At 40.1% G+C, this 18,950-nt stretch overlaps 1 protein-coding gene across 1 annotated transcript; it reads right to left on the bottom strand.

The window, feature by feature from the left end:
• Positions 1 to 3,007: 3,007 nt before the first annotated feature.
• Positions 3,008 to 16,554, bottom strand: LOC139949247 (uncharacterized). The gene is made up of 7 exons (XM_071947642.1): positions 15,719 to 16,554; positions 9,645 to 9,766; positions 7,816 to 7,956; positions 7,186 to 7,372; positions 6,563 to 6,744; positions 5,793 to 6,047; positions 3,008 to 4,796 (listed from the first exon to the last, which is right to left on the bottom strand). Exons 1-7 carry the CDS (start codon positions 16,233 to 16,235, stop codon positions 4,593 to 4,595), a joined length of 1,608 nt encoding a protein of 535 aa, XP_071803743.1. The 5' UTR covers positions 16,236 to 16,554; the 3' UTR covers positions 3,008 to 4,592.
• Positions 16,555 to 18,950: the final 2,396 nt, after the last annotated feature.

Genomic DNA, 18,950 nt, shown 5'->3' with positions numbered 1-18,950 from the left:
GATTTCTGGGGTGATACTCCGACAAGCAACTTGAGTCCCAATTTATTGTTGGTATCAAACTCCCAGCCTCTTCCAAGGGGCTCAAAGAGAGGTTTTGAGATGCTTCAACATCACAACTTGGAGGTGTTCACGGAGGGAGTGCTGTGCTGTTGCATTTGGTGTTGGTGGTACACGATCAGGATCTATTTTTTCCTTGGCTGCTTGCTTTTGGCAACCTTGCCAGGACGTAATGTGGTCAGTGCATGTCAATGCATTGTTACATAGCTAACTTCGAAGAACGTCCCAGTAGTATCATGAAGGCACCTCCATGGTAGTATGCGGTAGTTAACATCCGGAGGCAGTGAGGGAAGCTGGAGAGAGAGTTTAAAGTTGATGAAGACATTTTTTTGCATGCGTTTTCTAAGAAAATAAATCATTTTGAGGATCTTCAGAGTGTTGCTGGCCAGATCGGTTCCCTGAAGGAAGAACCACAGCAGGTATGCCGGCAGTTGGAGTGGACCAGACAACCCCTACCCAAGAAAGCACTCCCCTCGTAACCCGACATCTCAACATCGATAGGATAGAGGAAACTGAAGATTAAAAGTCAGAAAGATTTAAAGATTTTGACAGCTTTCTCAAAAGCATGTGACACCAGGGACGTCAGTCAAAAATCCCTTACACTGTAAAAAAGAAGCTAGGGTGCCTGTTTAATCACCGTAAACTTTATTGTGGAGGTTTTGTAAATTTTGCCTTGAAGGGGTAGTTTACAAAACCTCCACAGTAAAATTTACGGTGCTTTACCTGGAAGCATAGGGCGCCAGGTAAAGAACCTTAAATTTTATAGTTTTTTTTGTACAGTGTCAGAAGCAAGCTCGTGCCACAACAGCGACCCAAGATGCACCAAAGATGCACCCACAGACACACTAGCAGCTCAAGGGCCACCATGCCGGTAAATCAAATGGCCGGTGAAGAAGGAGTCTCGCATTATCAGCCAGTTCGGTTAATCGGGTCACGATGAAACCTTCTTCTAGCATCTCAAAATTGCTGAGGGTAGAGAGATACATGTTGTTCGTTTAGCCACGCAGAAAAAAAACAAGCAAGCTGTAAGAGTGCAGGAGGTGAGTGCCGTCAAGACCAACCTGATGAAGCAGCTCCAACAGATTCAAGCTGACTTGGCTGCTCTCAAAGCTTCCACCTTAACCAAAACAGCAGAGAGACCCAATGCTCCAAAAACACTGCCCTCTCATGAATTGGGCTGTAACGACAAGCCAGTAAATGACCTGAATATGACCACTGCTTCACCTGTGGTAGCTCTAAGCACTTCAGGAGAGGCTGCAAACAGCGACAACGACCCCAGCAGGCAGGAGACGGCAACGTGGCGAACGGAGGGGATGAGTAGCCGTCCTGACATCCAATCAATCTCAAGAAATTCAATGTCTTCAAAACCAACCCAATTAACCAAAACCTCTATACACTCAAGTGATGTCTCAGAGAGTGTTGCCCTCATGGTTATGTCAGCTCAGCAACTACCACAAGGTTCGAAACTGACCAACTTAGTTGGCCCGAAGTGCACCACCCGGTGTAATCTAGGAAGAAGACCAACCTAGGCTTTGTGTGATACTGGTGCCCAGGTTTCCCTAGTGTCTACATCATGGCTTATAACCAGAACATGTTCAACCAGTGACTGACTTGCTATAGAACAGTACTCTGCTGATAATGGCAGCAAATAATTCAACTCTTCCTTATGATGGCTTTGTTGAGATGGAATTTCAGCTACCAACAGGTTGCCATCGTCCCTGCTGGTTCCAGTGTTGGTAACAAGTGACCCCATTCTTACCCGAATCACGGCTCCTACGTTCTGGAAGAGTTGTTACAAGATTCCGAGTAAACGGTTTTTGAAGCTTTTTATGATGTGAAGAATAAGGATGATAGTAAACTTGCAGGTTTAACAACACTTGTTTAGTTTCAAGTTAAATTTCTGTTTATTTGAAACCAAACACAACATACTATCAAAGGTTCCAAAAGCAGCAAGCAGTCAAGGGAAAAATAGATCCTCATCGCCTACCACCAACACCAACAACACTCCCTTCGTGTTCACCACCAAGTTAGGGTATGGCAGTATCTCAAATCCTCCATACTTGGGCCCCTTGAACAAGGGGGGATGTGGAGTGTGCTGTGGACATTGCTCCAATGGAGCAGATATTGCAGACACCGAAAAATGAGCAATGAAGAGGAACTTTGCTATTCAAGCCGTGGTGGCCCATTATTGTGTTTAGGGTCTTTAATGAGCTTTCTGTCACGTTTGGCTTGTGAGTACCAGTAGTATCCACTTAAAATGTCTTGAACCAAGTTAATTTGAACCCTTAAACAGTGTGGTACACTTTGATAGATACAAAGTAATGTAAAATAATAGTTTTAAGGTTTTTACATTAGAATAGTGTAACAACCTTGTTGATCCTGTGTTAGCAAGCGCCACATCTTAAATCAAGTGTAACTTTTTACAGGATGATAAAATGACAAAATAAACATCACTAACTTGGTTTAAAATTAAATTTCCTTTCATTTGATACCAAACACAACATACTTTGGGTAAATTATGGGTAATTAACCCCCGGGTTTTAATTACCCCCCGGGGAAATGATTTCCCCAACCCCAATTGGTCCTTACTTTTTTTTGGTGGTAACTGACACCCATACCTACCATTATCAGTTGAAATCAGCTTCTTTCCAATTTTTTCCCAGATGAATCCTAATATAGGGATACTAGACCTCAAGTTCTAAATCTGAGGTTTCGAAGTTAAATTCGTGGAAAATTACTTCTTTCTCGAAAACTATGGCTCTGCAGAGTGAGCCGTTTCTCACAATGTTTTATACCATCAACCTCTCCCCATTACTCGTAATTAAGTAAGGTTTTATGATAACAATTATTTTTGAGTAATTACCAATAGTGTCCACTGCCTTTAAACAAACACGTGTCAGGGAATAAAGAAAGAATGCTTCATAAAATATAATACTTATTTTTTGTTTTTAATAACACCTTAATATAATACAATATGATTTACATACTTTTACGAGGAAACTGTAATATTTACAGCACATATATAAAATCTCAAGTTTTTGTAAGATTAGCTTATGAATACAAGTCGGTCAAAAATGGGAACAAAAGCTCGGAAGCACTCGCACTTGCTAAGCACATGACAGATATTGCTTAGCAGGAAACAGGATACCAGCTCAGGTATAGGTTACATTGTTTCAGCTGGTTTCCAGGTCTGTTTGCTCAGCAAATAGGCTAAGGTTTATCTTGCTTCAAGCTTCATGATAATAAATGTCAGTCAGTCGTCAGAAGAATATTTATACAACTTTTGAGTAGCTTTCCGACTGGACTTAGTTTTTTTGGTACAAACTGTTCATGACGCCTTTTGAAAATGATGAAGAAGTTTACTTCAAACCTGTTTATCGAAACGGCCACTTACAAGTCAAATGCTTTAAAACAAACGAACAACGGCGGATGTTTTGTGCTTATGTGGCTATGACGTCATCAACGTTCATGCAAGTGGGAACTACGTTTACACATGCGCATTGGAACATTCTCCATGGCCAATTTATGCTCGGTCACATCTTCCCGTTAAAGGCATGGACACTCTTGGTAATTACCAAAGACCAGTGTTCTCACTTGCTGTATCTCAACATACATGACATAACAAATATGCGAGGACAAAAATGTGACTCAATTGGTTCTCGAAGTTGCAAGAGAATAATGAAAGAAAAATCACAATTTTTGCACAAATTTATTCAGATGTGGCCCAAAAGGCTTCAGGCTTTAAAGACAGGGGCCGAGTCTATTTGGTCCATCCCAGTTGCTTCGATAAAGCCGTTGGGCCGAGCGAATGCCTAATAAGTTTTTTGGTCAAAAAGTTACATGATTTGACAATAATTTAGTCATTATTTATTTAAAGGTGGGGGCAGCATTAGCAAAGTAAGCATCGTCGTTGGGTAACAGTACACCTATATATACCAATTAATTTTCTGTATTTACATTTTTACAACTAAACCACTTCTGCGTGAAAAATATGTCAATCAATCTGAATTTCCATTTCTTCAAACTTCATTCATTGAAACAACTTTAGTGCCGTCGTGCCAGGAGGTTCCGTCACCTTGGAGATTCGGTCCACCATAAAAAAAATGGCAAACTGTGTACACATTTCTTGTGATAGCGCCCTCTTTTGAATCATCCCACATTAATTTCCCATGCGGGGACAGAATCTCCTGATTAAGTATTACAGGATATTCTGTTCCTACACGGCAAATGGCGTAGGTAGTTCGTCTGAGAGCGCCCTCTGTTGAAAACAACCTTTTTCAGCCCATTGAAGACGCAACTGGGGACGCAATCCACTATGACGTCATTGTTCGATTTCATACTTCAAAAAAAGTGAGATCAAGAACGCCCCTTACACCAAATCTTATCATTTTTGAAGAATGCACGTTTCTTTTACATAGTGAAGTCTTTTATGAGAAAAGAAATTCTCAACCAAGTTACAACAGAAACAGAGATATTTCTCACACAGATAAAGAGTATTTTCAAATAATACAAAAAAAGCTGAATTCACGGCCGTTTTACGACCTTGAGTTCCTGGACTCCTTAAACTTGACCAGCCACCATTTCATTGGAAGGTTCTGACAGCCCATGAAGTTTAGTTTAATCTCGTGTTGGGTGAAGAACGGTAACGTGTTGCACGGCGCACCGAAGATTGTGCTGTTAGCTGCATTGAAACCGCCCTCCGCCATGATGGGTAGTGACGTCATCGTGTCAACGTAGTCCTGGAGTGAGGTAATGAGAGAAAGACAAGTTGCTTAATAATAAGTAATATAAAGTACATCAATTATTGTTCAATTGGAAGCATTCGTTTATTATAATTCCGTGTAATTAAGGCCGTTATGCACTTTCGGTAAACAGTATTGTCCCAAGTCCCACACTTCGTGTACCACAACTTATATATAAAATAACAAACCTGTGAAAATTTAGGCTCAATCGGTCATCGGAGTCGGGAGAAAATACTACCCTTGTTTCCGCACGTTTCGCCGTGTAATGACAGGTGTTTAATATAAATCCGTAATTCTCGTTATCGAGAACTAATAGTTTTAACGTTTTATTAAAAAGTAAAGCATTTCATGGAATAATATTTCAAGAGAAGTCTCTCACCATTACCTTCTGTAAACCCTGTAAGTTATTTGTAAATCTGTGAACTTTTTTCTTTTCTTTTCTGTACCGAAAGTGTATAATGGCTTTAATCAAATGATGTTGATCATATGAAAAGCTGAATACAATGAAAGTGACATGAACATTCGTTTCAAAAGGTTGTAAAGTTTTTGAGATATCAGTCGAAAATATGCAACAAACTCAAATTTGTGGCATACAACCGATATCTTACTATAAAACCTAAATATTTGGAACTGAAACAATTGCTAAAATTGTTTATACTATATGGAATCCGAGAGAAGATGACCAAACACTGTTAACTTTGCACAAAACGTTTTGTAAAGTTTTCTTGGAAGTTTCAACCTGGACATTGTTTGAAAACGTCTGATCAGGTTAAATCAGTCGAAAAAGGAAAAGGTTGCATGCCTGAAAATCCACCTCACAAAAAAAAGGTTTTTATTTGAATGTTTACCACATTTCCACTGCATTAGCAGAATGCTTAACACAACTGTTTATTTCGTAAATGAAACAATACCTTTTCCTGCAACCCTTAGTGATATTATTCAAGCGTGAATATTTTAAAAAGATTGGTTCTGCAAATGATTTTTGGTACTGACCTCAAATATTCCATCCACACATTGCGTTGTATGGTTAGCTTCTACCCACTGCCACGTGAGCTCATCGTTCCAAGAATACTCTGTAGCGCCACCACTGGCGAACACAACAACATTATTATGCTTCTCTGACGTAATGATAGTCTCGGCCAATAAACCAGAGAAGCTCTGGTCAGCGATGACGTATATCCGTTTGGCTCGGCAATCTTCGATGTCTCCTAGGAATTCGGATGCTGTGTAGGTTTCGGTTTCTGAGGCCTGATAGAAAAATAAATACATTAGATGAAATATGAAGATGCAATTGATATTTTATCAAAACGTGAAGTCAAAAGACCATAATAAGCACACGATGTCATCTTTAGTAGGGTGTCCTCACCTAGAGGTAAAAAAGCGGACGTTCAGTGGCCAAACTTGTGCGCATGTGTACAGATCTTTGCTTTTGATTTTCGTAGTTTTTTAACTAAGATGGCAGCTTTGACTTCACTGCATTAGGTCTATAACACAAAGCTTCAGGAATTTATGATTTCAATGGTAAAGTTTTTAATGCAGTCATGTGGTCGAAAGAGTTGCAACAACTTCTTGTGATTGGAAGACATTTTCTTCCACGAGAGGCATCCAGACACCGTGTGTCGAACGAAAACCGGTCCCTCTATTTCACGACTCTACAGCTCGGATGTGGTCTCAACATAGAATAAGACGTTTTCATCTCTGAATGTGACACTTTCGATTTCGCGGGGATCAAAAGTAAGCCTTAGAAATTTGGATTATCTTACCACTCCATCACTGTCCGTATCCCACAGTAGACTGGTTCCATCATTCATTACTGGGCTATTTAGGTAGATGACCAAGGTTTCCACACAGTTAGTGACTCTACACAATGTGCTGATGTGGTTCCTGATGGCGTCTTTCTGGGTTGCTGGGTATGAGTTACGGTTGCTAAGTTCGTCCTCTTCCACTGTAAAAAAAAAATACACAAAATTAGAAAATCAACTGAATACAGAAAACATTTTGAAGCAGAATTTAAAGGTTTTCCGAACCTCTTTCTGTAATTTTCAACAGATATTCATGTATACAGAACCATTGATTATCAACTAATGGGGATGAAACATATCTACATTTTCCTACAGATGCTTTCAGAGGTCAAACAACTACAAAATTAACCTTTTGACCCTTATTGAAAGCAAAACCGCCCTCTATTGATACAATGTAACCCCTATAAGAATTACTCAAGTATAACAACTATAAACAAAGAATGTCTTGATATTAAATTTGGCCACTTGAACTTATGTTTTCAGACGTCTAACAACTACAAATCTAACCTTTTGACCCTTAAAAAATTGAAAGCAAAATCGCCCTCTATTGATAACAATCTCACCCCTCCAAGAAAATTACTCACGTAAGATATCGCCACTATCTGCAAAGAATGTCTTGATGTTTGGCCTTTTGAACCCATGTTCTCTCAACATGGAATAAACCCCACGGATGTTCTGCACGTTATGTTGTTGACTAGTCTGCCTGTTCCAGCCGCCGGATATCAACACAGCCTGATCGCATATCTCGTAGATCTTACACCTTGCGATGACCTGGAAAAGGATGAACTTGATTAGAGGCTACGAAATTGCTGACGAATATCTTCACTGGTTTTTTTAATTAAGTGCCACAAACGCCCGATGGTAAAAACAAAATTATGACTAGGCATAAATCCATGTTTTTACATATTGTTTGAATTGACATGAAAAACGTCTAACCCCTTTCTCAGAGGGGTCGGAAGACATTTCCGGGCCAGGCCGGACTAGAAACTCGACAAATAAGATTTAGACCGGGAATCTTCGTCAGTTTGACAATTTTTTACGACCAAGATCAGGGCAGGGTCCTTGCATCTGCGTCAATTTCGACCCTGGAGTGCATATTTTTTACGCGAAGTTTGAACTTGGAACGCAATATTATTTTTTCCTTATGATTTGATTAAGGATTCCCTTTCGCTCGGAAAAGAATTTAGTCTGGTTCCTTAATAAATGTCTCTTACATGTTGCACTGGTAGTTCACATCTGTAAGTGTTGTGAGACAGCTCACATCGGTTGGTATAGTTCCCAATGTCCGACCGGTACTGTGGGCAAGCTCCGAAAGATCCAACATTGGAGAAACAACGTAATTGCTGCTCAGTGTCCTGCAAAAACAAAAAGAAGTTAAAATCATAAATTAATAATCTTTGCGTCTTCGACATAACAATTTCAAGGCAGTGGACACTCAAAATATAGTATTTACTCAAAATATTTAGTAGAAAAAAACCCTCACTTGGTGACGAGTAATGGGGAGAGGTTGATAGTATAAACGTTGTAAGAACCGGCTCTCTCTGAAGTGAAGTGGTTTTCGAGAAAGAAGTAATTTTCCACGAATTTGATTTCGAGACCTCAGAATTTGATATTCCTTTTTTTTAGGTCTCGAAATCAAGCATCTGAAAGCACACAACTTCGTGTGACGAGGGTGTTTTTCTTTCATTATTATCTCGCAACTTCGACGACCGATTGAGCTCAAATTTTAGTTATTTTATGCATATGTTGAGATACACCAAGTGAAAAGACTGGTCTTTGACGTTTTACCAAAAGTGTCCAGTGTCTTTAAATACTGCGCTTCTAGTCGGATGCGCAGTGGTATAAATTCCATCACTAAAAAATAATCACGAAACATCAGCATATGATTTCATAAATTAATATCTAAAGCGCAAAAATACCCTTGGGGTTTAAAACAAAAAATGATGATCCTGAAACTTTACCAGGCACGAATCTCATTCAAATAAAAACGGTCCAAGCTACCACAATCATATGCCCGTCCGTGGAGGGTAAATTACCATTTGATATGGCCTACCCATGTGGTGAGATATGCACGGTCGGTTGGTGAACCTCAGCGCGCTAATAATAAATGCAACCGGCTCCTTTGAAGTCATCGTAAAATTGCACTGGCGGTAAAAAATCAAAGGCGGTTGATGGCTTATATATACAAATCACTGCGTCTTGTTTTTGTGACGAACCCTTTTGCTTTAGGGCTGTAAGGATTTGGTAAGGAATCTCTGAGAATTACTCAGGGTTTTTATATGTCTGTTTGTAGTCGCTAGCAAATTTATTTTCTCTGTTTGCGACAAGATTTAAGGTGTATTTATTCGGGGAAATCTCTGCCCGCAGTGTGGAGGTGGGTGGGCTTTGAAGGGGGTATGTTTCCAACTGCTTTGTTTAATGTCTTCATTTTATCTGGTTTTGTTTATGAAACTCACTTCTAACTTTGTTTGTTGGGGTTTTATTCCCAGAAAAAAACCCTCAAAAGCGCACCTGGATTCTTCGATTTGAAAAACGCAATAAATTGTCTGTTCTTGCTGATAAAACTACAAACAATGGTTCAATTTGAGGCCAAAGAAACATGTACATGTATGTCTCCCCCCCCAAAAAAAAAAAAAAGAAGGACGATTTTAGTGGCCTGACGTTTCAACCCTAGAAGAGTCTTCTTGAAGGCATTTCAAGAAAGATTCTGACAAGATCGAAACGTCAGGACACTTGCCATTAATTTAGCATTGCTAACGTAGGTCTTTTGGATCGGTTTACAAGCAGTAGCTTCTGTCAGCTATAATTCTGTATTCTCAAGTAATTTAACCTCGAATTGATCAAAAAGTGGGTCAACCTGACCCTTCAACGGACTCGAATTTTAAATCAGTTCACGAACTATGCCCAATTTCATCAACTGATTTTTGTGCTTATAATGAAGACGTGTATGTTAACAGATCAGTGCAATGTGCATGGCTTGTGGCGGCCCCTGCCAATTCCAACTAAGCAATTATTTCATAATAAGCAGATTTATGAAACTTACGTCATCTCCTTCCAGATGGACGAGTGGAAGAAAGTTAATCTCGCAGCGTCTACGACCCGTCTTACGGTGGAGTTTGTTGCGACATCTTCGCTTCTCAATAATCTGAATACACTCTCCATCACCTGAAGGAAGACAAAAATGAAGCAAACAGTTGTAAATCGGGAAAAAACAGTAACTTTCAGCCAAAAGAATCTATCGCCTAAAAATAATTGTATAGGTTTGCGGTACATGATGCTGGATATATATTGTTCTAGAGAACTTTTCTTTCTTAAATATTCCAGGCCCGTGTGCTTCCTTTTTTGAAAGGGCAAAGACACCAAGGCACTTTCCACTAAAAAGGTAAAAGGCAAGCTATGAGGAAATTGTAAATTTATACTGGAGCATTTCAAGGGCGAAGGCGAAGGCAATCCCAAGGGGCATGGCGGCAATCGACTTCGTTGTCTCTTTGAAGTTTCAGGCCTTTATACTCTCTGCTGCAGCGGAATATATTATTCGGAATTTTGAAGATGTTCAGTTTTAAAAAGAACTGTTCTGTTTTTTAAATACTACCCGGGCGGAATGTAGAAATTCAGCCGAGACTAGCTTCAACATACTATGTTTGCTGGTCGATCAAGGGGACTCCACTCCTCAAAATTAACTTCAACCCCGCGAAGAAAAGAGTTCTCAAAGATCATCTTTAAGCCCCTTTCATACAAGAGCATTATTTAGCAAGGATTCCTTGCTAAATATAGTAGCATTCACACGAAGTACATTTTGTAATATTGTACAACTTGTACATTATTATGTAATTTGTGTGATAGGACAATAACCATGCTATTATTAATCAAGGGACCCCAGATAAAATTCTGCCGTTTGAGTAGCACGTTACCCCGTACTTATCTCAGTCTCAACCCCCTTGCACCCAGCCCCCCACAACCTTTTGATCTCAGACGAATTAAAACTGTTTACGACTTCACTTTCTACATAAAAGAACCGCTCCACCCCTGGTCGGGCTATCAGTTACCCCAACCACTTGCGGCTGACATTGACACCTGCCCGTGACTGTAAAACAATAGGGGTATAGGAATGCCATTCAGATAATGTATAACGATGGAGGTAGACCAACCCCTGACGGGGTGGGTAGTTTGTTGACAAACAACAGCGCCCCTACTTTTGTTATGATACCATAACAGTGTCGGCTTTAGCCCTTTGATCTTTTGTACGGGAGCCAATGGTGTAATAGGGGGGCTATCATGTGATGGTGCAATAACATGTATGTTTTGAAAAGAAGGTGTGATATGGGCGATTCTGTGAAATTGCTCACCACCGCAGAACCATAGAGCGGTATGGTAAAACTAGCAGGAGCCTGGTGGGGTTTTTGTATCGGTCTTCCATCAAAGTTTGAAGGGGGTTGTTTGTTTGTTGTTGTGGATCGTCTAGCCACCAGAGCGTATCTGGCCCCAGTCCCCCCTATCGTCTATTTATATGACTGCTCTATGTTTGTTTACACTCGTCTTATCACGTGGAATCATGGTATGGAATGTGTGTACAGTTTGTTTTGAAAGCTATCTTCCATGTGAATGTGTTATTGAGGGACCTTGGACGAGTTTTAGGGGCGGATCTATACTTTGAGGGACGTGTGGGGGTAAGGGGAAGCCATTTTAAAACACTCGCTCAGAAACGCCTGCTACATTAATTACGAGTGAAACATTTCCAATTAAATTACCTACATTGACAGTGGGCCCATCACATCAAAAATCACTTTTGGCTATTTTGGTTAGATGGTTCAGTATCACTATTTGCAAAGTACAGTTCACATCAAAACTTCAAGAGTATACCATGCCTTTAAAGCTTCCGTACTTCAGTACCTCAAGCTCATTATACACGTTTCACACGTTCCACTATTCAGCATAAAATGTTGGCATTTTGTAATCGTCTCTTCGTGTTGAGAGACGCTAAGTGTCCCCAAATGACCTTTAAAATTGCTATACGTAACTCCGATGTGGCTCATTTTGCGGAGGAGAAAGGACGAACGTCACGTCGCAACCACTCACGGCCCTCGACCCCGGGCTTCCGCTCCGTGAACCCCCATCGCGGGGTCAGGTCGGGCCGCTCCGGCTGGCTGTCGCCCGGTGATGACAGAAATTCAACGTCACCAAAGGGCTAGTGTTTGTTTGTCTTTCCTTTGGGGAAAACCGCTTTAATGTACGTTGTTTGGGTTAGTGTACTTAGTGGTATGTTACCCTTCCTTTGCACTCTTATTGAACCGATGTGTTCTCATATTTTGACAATTTGTTAAAGTTCTTTAAAATAATAGTTGCTTCTTTCTGAGTAGCAACTGATGCATTTTGTGTAGCTATTTGCTCTGAAGGGGAATCGTTCCATACCGATACATCACAATGTTGATGAGCATTGAATATTATTTTTGAGTACACGGACGATTTGAAAAGTCATTGGATTTCAGACATGACTGGACTCATCGTTATGTTATCCGTAGAGAATTCGTGGGAACCGAACATCCAATAATCATGCTGCACTTCTTGAACCAAATCGCTGCTTTGAATTATGAATGAAGCAAATGCCCAAGTTGTAGGAACATTACAGAATAATGGTAAGAACAGAAATCGCAAAGATCACAGATTTACATTAGACTACCACGGTCTAATGATGATGATAGTGGACAAAATTCCTTAAAATATTTCTGCCTGAAATATCATGTTTGATGAGAAATCAAGAAAACTTATTTCCCGTTTGGAGTTTATCGCTCAGTGAGCGTTTTATTCATATATTTGTTTAAATCGATATGGTGCAAAGTTTGTTATCAGTTTTCCACTATTTTCTCGTGACCCATAAAATGGCCGATCGATCTCAAACTTCTACAGGTTTGTTCATTTTATGTACATGGTAGATTTACATAAAGTGCTTGCATTGCCAGCATCTGTCTTGTTAGCAAAACGCAATTCTGTAATGTTCCTTTAAGAGACATCATTTTTAGTTTGCCTGTTCACTGGAAACTTGCTTTTGCACAATAATTTGGAACGGCGCAGACCTAATGTATTGTGGTTAACCCTTCCCATTCAATTGAACAGACTCGCTGGTGGGATCTTCGGTTGACGGCGGAAGACTTACTCAAGCGGGTAGCATGCCGTCATTCAGAGAATTGTCACGGCAGACTTGAGTGGTTGGCAGCCCGCTAGATCAAAGGCAACAACACCGCCAGCAATCACAGTCTCATGGGCTCGAACAATCTTCACTTTTGTCGAAATGCCCAACAACGCGGAAATCAGTGGAGTTTCTATCAATGGGGTAAAACATGCCGATATGAATGCCGTCAATACGCAACTTTAACAATGAGAAGAATGAGTTCAAAAGAGCCGACATTTACAGCAGAGTAAATTTAATACAATGCACAAGTAACAACTCACAGACTGAAATTGTAACAAGGCCAGTCAAAAAAATACATTGGACGACTTTACTGGCTAAAGTAAGAGAACGATTGCCAGACAATTTAAGATGAAATTCATTAACAGCCAAGTAAAGACAAGACTATGCAGACGTTGTTATGTTCACCAAACTACACCAGCATAACTTCTAACCGCGTCATTTGTTGTACACAATTTCAAACGCTACAACGTGGCACGTGCTTATCCACGCCACACAACTCGGACTATTTAGTCAACATGGCGTCTTGCGCTACATTAGAAACAAAGACTATGTTTGCTGATTAGCATTACAAGATTATCTACTACAACAGAAGAGATTATCCTATGTTGATTTTTAAGCCACAGGTTTGTTGAAGATTTGAATCTAGGGGTTTATCTTTGAAGAAGATTAGAGAAGATCTAGGTTACCGAGAAAACATTTCAAGGATAGTGATTTTTTCGAGGTCAATGTTTATTATACATCAAAATCTCTCACAAGGTTTTCTGATGATTACGTAATAGTGTGGTCTAAACTCGAATCGAGGCCAAGAACATGAGGGTCACAGTGGCCTATTTTGTCTTTTTACGTGTTCTTACTCTGTCTTTAAAGGCACTGGACACTATTGGTAAATACCCCCCCCCCCAAAAAAAAAATAAAATAAAAAAAATGACTTGCGTGGCAACGAGCAATGGAGAGAGCTGTTGATAATAGTTTAACAAATTGTGAAGAAACAGCGGCCTCTGACGTTACGCAATTTTTGAGAAAGAAGTTATTTCTCACTCAGGCCAACTTTTCCAAATTTTCAGAGATTAGTTATTTTATGCATAATGTTACACCAAGTGAGAATTCAGGTTTTGTGCAATAGCCAAAAGTGGCTAGTGTCTAATAGAGAAGTCCACTTGCTATCTCTTATTTTCTTTTGGAGGTTTTGTTAAAAAACTGCTCCTCGTTTAGGCGAGGTCCCTTCCGTTCTATGCAATAAACAAAAACACTAACGATTGAGTTGAAGATTTATGCCGTAAGACCAATTCCAAGGCCAAAAGTTAAAAAGATCATTTAGTAGTCTTATCGAATTTGAGTCGAAACTAACCACAGGGCACGGCAGGGATTTTGTCTTGGCTGGCCCTTAATTTCTCGTCGAGGTCTTTCATGAAATTGACCTCCAGCAGTGCTTGGGTGTCGCTCTATAACGTCATCTTAAAGGTACTGGACACCTTTGGTATAAAGCGTCGAAGACCCGGGGTGGATTTCACAAAGGTAGTCCTAACTCAGGACTAGTCCTAGGCATTTCTAAGAGATAGGACTGGTCCCAAGTTAGGACCAGTAACTCATCCTAACTTAGGACTGGTCCTATCTCTTAGCATTGCCTATGACTAGTCCTAAGTTAGGAACACCTTTGTGAAATCCACCCCAGCAATAACATATGCATAAATTAAGAAAATTTGTGGGAAAAAATACTCAATTTGACCTCGAAGCTGCAAGGGATTCATACAAAAATTCAAAACCACCATTGTTTCACGAATTATGTGAACTCAGTTTCCTAAAAATGGCTTCAGTTCAGTCCTGAAGAAATTCCATATTTTGATACCTCTTTCTCAAAAACTACGTTACTTCAAACAGGGAGCCGTTTCTCACAATGTGTTATACCATCAACAGCTCTCCTTTGCTCGTTACCATAAGGTTTAATGTTTTATGCCAACAATTATTTTGAGACGAGTATTTATTAAAAGTGCCCAGCGCCTTAGGCAGTCAACTCTACCTATTTTATTTTTTCCTTTTACCAAACAATCCCAAACCACTATAAAACAACAACCTGGAAGATTTTGCTACAACATGGGAAACACAACAAAACTTCTTCCTTGTTTTGTGCAAACTTAAGCTGTAAGGACACCCGCAAGAAACCCAAATACGTGGATGAAAAAACACTGTTTAGCATTGCGTGCCAACGCAAATCCAAATGCAGACTTAGAAATAATCGTGTAAATAACCCCTAGGTAAAACCATGGAGGAAGAACCATGGTAAAACACACTGCCATTCCATCACGAACCGAGGTATGCTAAATTTAGACCACATGCCTTTTCCCCCATATGGACGGTATGCCAACGTCAACGTACAGTGACACGTTAAAGCCCACATAAGACCTTGTCGTGGGGAAAAATACACGGGTTATATGAAGGATATTAATAGTGTGTATGTGTTTTATGAGGCTGTTTGTTTTGAATGAAAAGGATAGAGTGAAATAACTGTGAACTTATGACAGAAACTGTTACTTGTCTCACAACGATGTTTAATGCTATAACCTTTCACTATGTTATGCATGAGTGATGCTGGGGTACAATTTATAGCTCTATGGTCAGATTTATTACAATGTTAAAAGTTCGACTGGCATTTCAATCTTTGATATAAAGGTTGCAGTATGGTGTGGGTGTAAGGAAAATCGATGGAACAAGCATATCAACAGAATTTCATATCGGGGAGAGAGCAACGCTAATTGTTTTCTGCAAAAAGCGATGCCATTTGACAACCCTAAAAGGTTATGGGGTCTCTGTTGAAGCGACACCAATGCTTTGAGGGACCAGGGCATCGGAGAACATGTTCTGTTCCATAATTCCAGGCCTGTATTATAATATTAATTTCAGACTCCTTAACTTTGGAAAGCACAAATACTTACCAATATACCATCCCAGACGGTTGCGGCATTCTTCCCAATCTGTATCCAAGTCCAATGAGAAAACGATGACGAGATGTCCAAAAGCGGCCGTTGGATACGGGTCAATCACCAGCACAGCATCGTGACTCTTGCCCCTACTCAGTCCGCCGTCCGGTAGCACCGCTACCAGGGTATCCCTGCTCCGAGGTCCCGCTAGGTACACGTTCATCTGCCTGGTGTCGAGAGATTGGAGTCTTTGACACTCACTCTGCGAGGTGAAAGTCACCGTGGTGCAGTCCAGACTACGGAGGTAGTCGCTTGCAGCCCGGGCCCAGTGGGACAACCGGGGGTCTGGGAGCACCAGTGGGGTGGAGGATAATGATGTTGTCATCCGTATTGTTGTTGAGGAGGATGAGGATTCCAAAGATGAGGACCGGAATGAGTTATCAATCAATGCTTGGCTCTGCTTTACAAGTCCGAATCCAACACAGACCAACGCCAGGATACATCGTAAGCACTCCATCACTGCTTCCCTCATAATGTACAAACTTTAAAGTTGACCTACAAAATGTGTCCTATGCACAAATTTTTGTTTTGACTAACAAATATCCCTGTGCGTTCCACTATCCAAACATAAACGGCAGAGGTTGAACTGAATATTCAAGCTGTAACTTCAGTTTTGTTTTCTTTTGGGTGAGTAAGTTTATAATATCCTAGAGGATTGACGTACACAAACTTCCTGCTCAGATGGAAACTTCAACACTACTGTCAAAAATCACTCTGCCTTCTAGGTAGTAGTATAGCATTAAAACATCGGGCGCTGAGTTAGTATTAGCAAGCACGGCACGGCAAGGTAAAATAATAAATGACAAAATTAATGAGTTCAGCAATCGGTGGGTTGGACAAAAGGACCAAAGACCGGCGGCTCATCAAAGGGATTGCCCAAAGTCCGGGAAAACAAACAAAGCAATCGCCCATTTGAAACTCGCCGTTCGGTTCGTGTTCAAAGGAAACACCGACAATCCGGGGTTTTCTCAGGCTCATGCGCAATGAGGCGATAATGGCCCTGGCGTCTTAGCCAATCAACAAACGTCTATGAAATCACTGTCAGGACGGCGACCAATCAAAACGTCGTATGAGCGGCCTGACGACAGGCATGCGCCTCTATTTATTCAGTTTCAATGCACTTGATAGAGTGGATTGGCCTCTCGTCCTCTTAACTTTTCCCCCCTGACTGAGGATCCCGAATTCGGTTTACACTACTCATGTCAGTTTATATTTTCAAGCTTAATCCATAGATAGGAATGTCCTCAAACATCTTCATGCAAAAGCGTGGGTGCAAGGAATCGAATGGAATGCTATCGCGGAGAGACAACTTGGAGGAAATCCAACACCATCCCAAGAAAAAGATTTTTGGTATTTTCAGGTGAAGCAGGATTTAGGTAAACACGATCACATTTATAGCCCGGTAACCTCAATGTTAGGCCTATAATAAATCAGCATTGATGGTGTTTTTCAACATAATTCGAATGCATGGGGAAAACAAGGGACAAATTATTTGGTACCTCTATCTTCCCTCCTGTAACTTCCAAAGTCGAAACAGTTATTTTGAAACAGAAAAATTAGCTTACTACACATCTCATTATTAATGTTAAAGGGAAAAAACACGTTTGGTAGTTACTCAAAACAAATATTACCTTAAAAACTGACTTGGTAACTAGCATTGGAGAGCTTTTGATAGTTTAAAACATCGTGGGAAACGACGTCTGAAGTAACGTAATTTTTGAGAAAGAGGTAATTTCTCACTAAAATAATAAAATACTTCTAGCTAGAAGTCTTTTATACTTATCTGAAAGCACACAAATTCGTTTAACAATGGTGTTTTTTCCCATCATTTTCTCGCAACTTCGATGACCAATTGAGCTCAAATTTTCACATGCATGTTTTTTATGCGTATGATGGGATACACTGGTCTTTGGCAATTACAAAACGTGTACCTTCCCTTGAAGCCGTTCGTTCGCAACTGTTGGATATACCTAGTCATTTGTAATCGCATTTTGACAAAATTAAAGCAACAACCGGCAAAGATAAACAAAACTTATGACATGCGACATTCTTCACAGGTCAGTATTCAGCGGGATTCTGACTCGGAGGGAACCTGACCCAGTTCTGACCCATTTTCATAACAGACCTATATTTTTTTCCCTTGAATATCAAATCGCTTAACAAGAATTATACCTAAAATGTACAATAAACCAGTAATTCAAAGCAAATCATTTGGCTAATTAATTAATTTATACTATGGAGTGACATAAACATGATGAAAGTTAACAAAATGTAGACGCCCCCCCCCAAAAAAAAAGAAAAAAGAAAAAAAAGAAGCAACTTGTGATATTTAGCTCGGATTCTACGTCAACTTGACCCATTTCCGGGTCATTTGGACATAGATTCCGAGTCATGCTGACCCAAAATGTATCAGGCTCATTTGACCCGAATCAAGGTCAATTCTGACCCGTTAGTTTTGAGTGTTAGCGATACACGAGGCAATTAACAGACAACCAGTTACAGGCAATCTCAAAGAAAAGCATCCATTCACATTTGAACGTTCTCATAATTTTCTTGGTAATCTTAAAGCCATCGGACCCTTTCGGTACAGAAAAAAAAAAAAAAGTTCACAGATTTACAAATAATTTACAGGGTTTACAGAAGGTAATGGTGAAAGACTTCTCTTGAAATATTAGTCCATGAAATGCTTTACTTTTTGAGAAAACGGTGAAACAATATAAATTCTCGTTAACGAGAATTACGGATTTGTTATAAACACATGTCATGACACGGCGAAACGCGCGAAAACAGGAGTGGGTTTTCCCGTTATTTTCTCCCGACTCCGATGTCCGATTGAGCCTAAATTTCCACAGGATTGTTATTTTATATATAAGTTGTGATACACGAAGTGTGGGACTTGGTCAATACTGTTTACCGAAAGTGTATAATGGCTTTAAGACATTGCTTGAAAAATTACTCATGTGGTACCATGTGCTACCTGTAGCACGCAATGCAGTTGTGACAATGTGACAATGCCCTTTATTGGCACACCTTTTCCAGGTGCATTCATGCTTAGCTTTGACGACTTTTAAGCGCTTAGCATCAATCACTCATAAACGTCATCAACCCATTCTATCCTTTGTCCAACACAAAATCACAATATTATCCATACAATTTGTTATGATTTTTTTGACAAAAAGAACAGCAT

Source organism: Asterias amurensis, chromosome 16 (assembly GCF_032118995.1).
Source record: "Asterias amurensis chromosome 16, ASM3211899v1".
In the NCBI taxonomy this organism is placed as follows: Eukaryota; Metazoa; Echinodermata; class Asteroidea; order Forcipulatida; family Asteriidae; genus Asterias; species Asterias amurensis.
This window is presented reverse-complemented; position numbering and strand designations above follow the sequence as displayed.

Coding starts and splice junctions, on each gene's coding strand:
- LOC139949247 (XM_071947642.1), bottom strand. CDS start 16,235: ATGAGGGAAGCAGTGATGGAGTGCTTACGATGTATCCTGGCGTTGGTC. Junction 7,957..9,644: donor TCCATCTGGAAGGAGATGAC/GTAAGTTTCATA, acceptor TTGTTTTTGCAG/GACACTGAGCAGCAATTACG. Junction 7,373..7,815: donor GTGAACTACCAGTGCAACAT/GTAAGAGACATT, acceptor ATCCTTTTCCAG/GTCATCGCAAGGTGTAAGAT.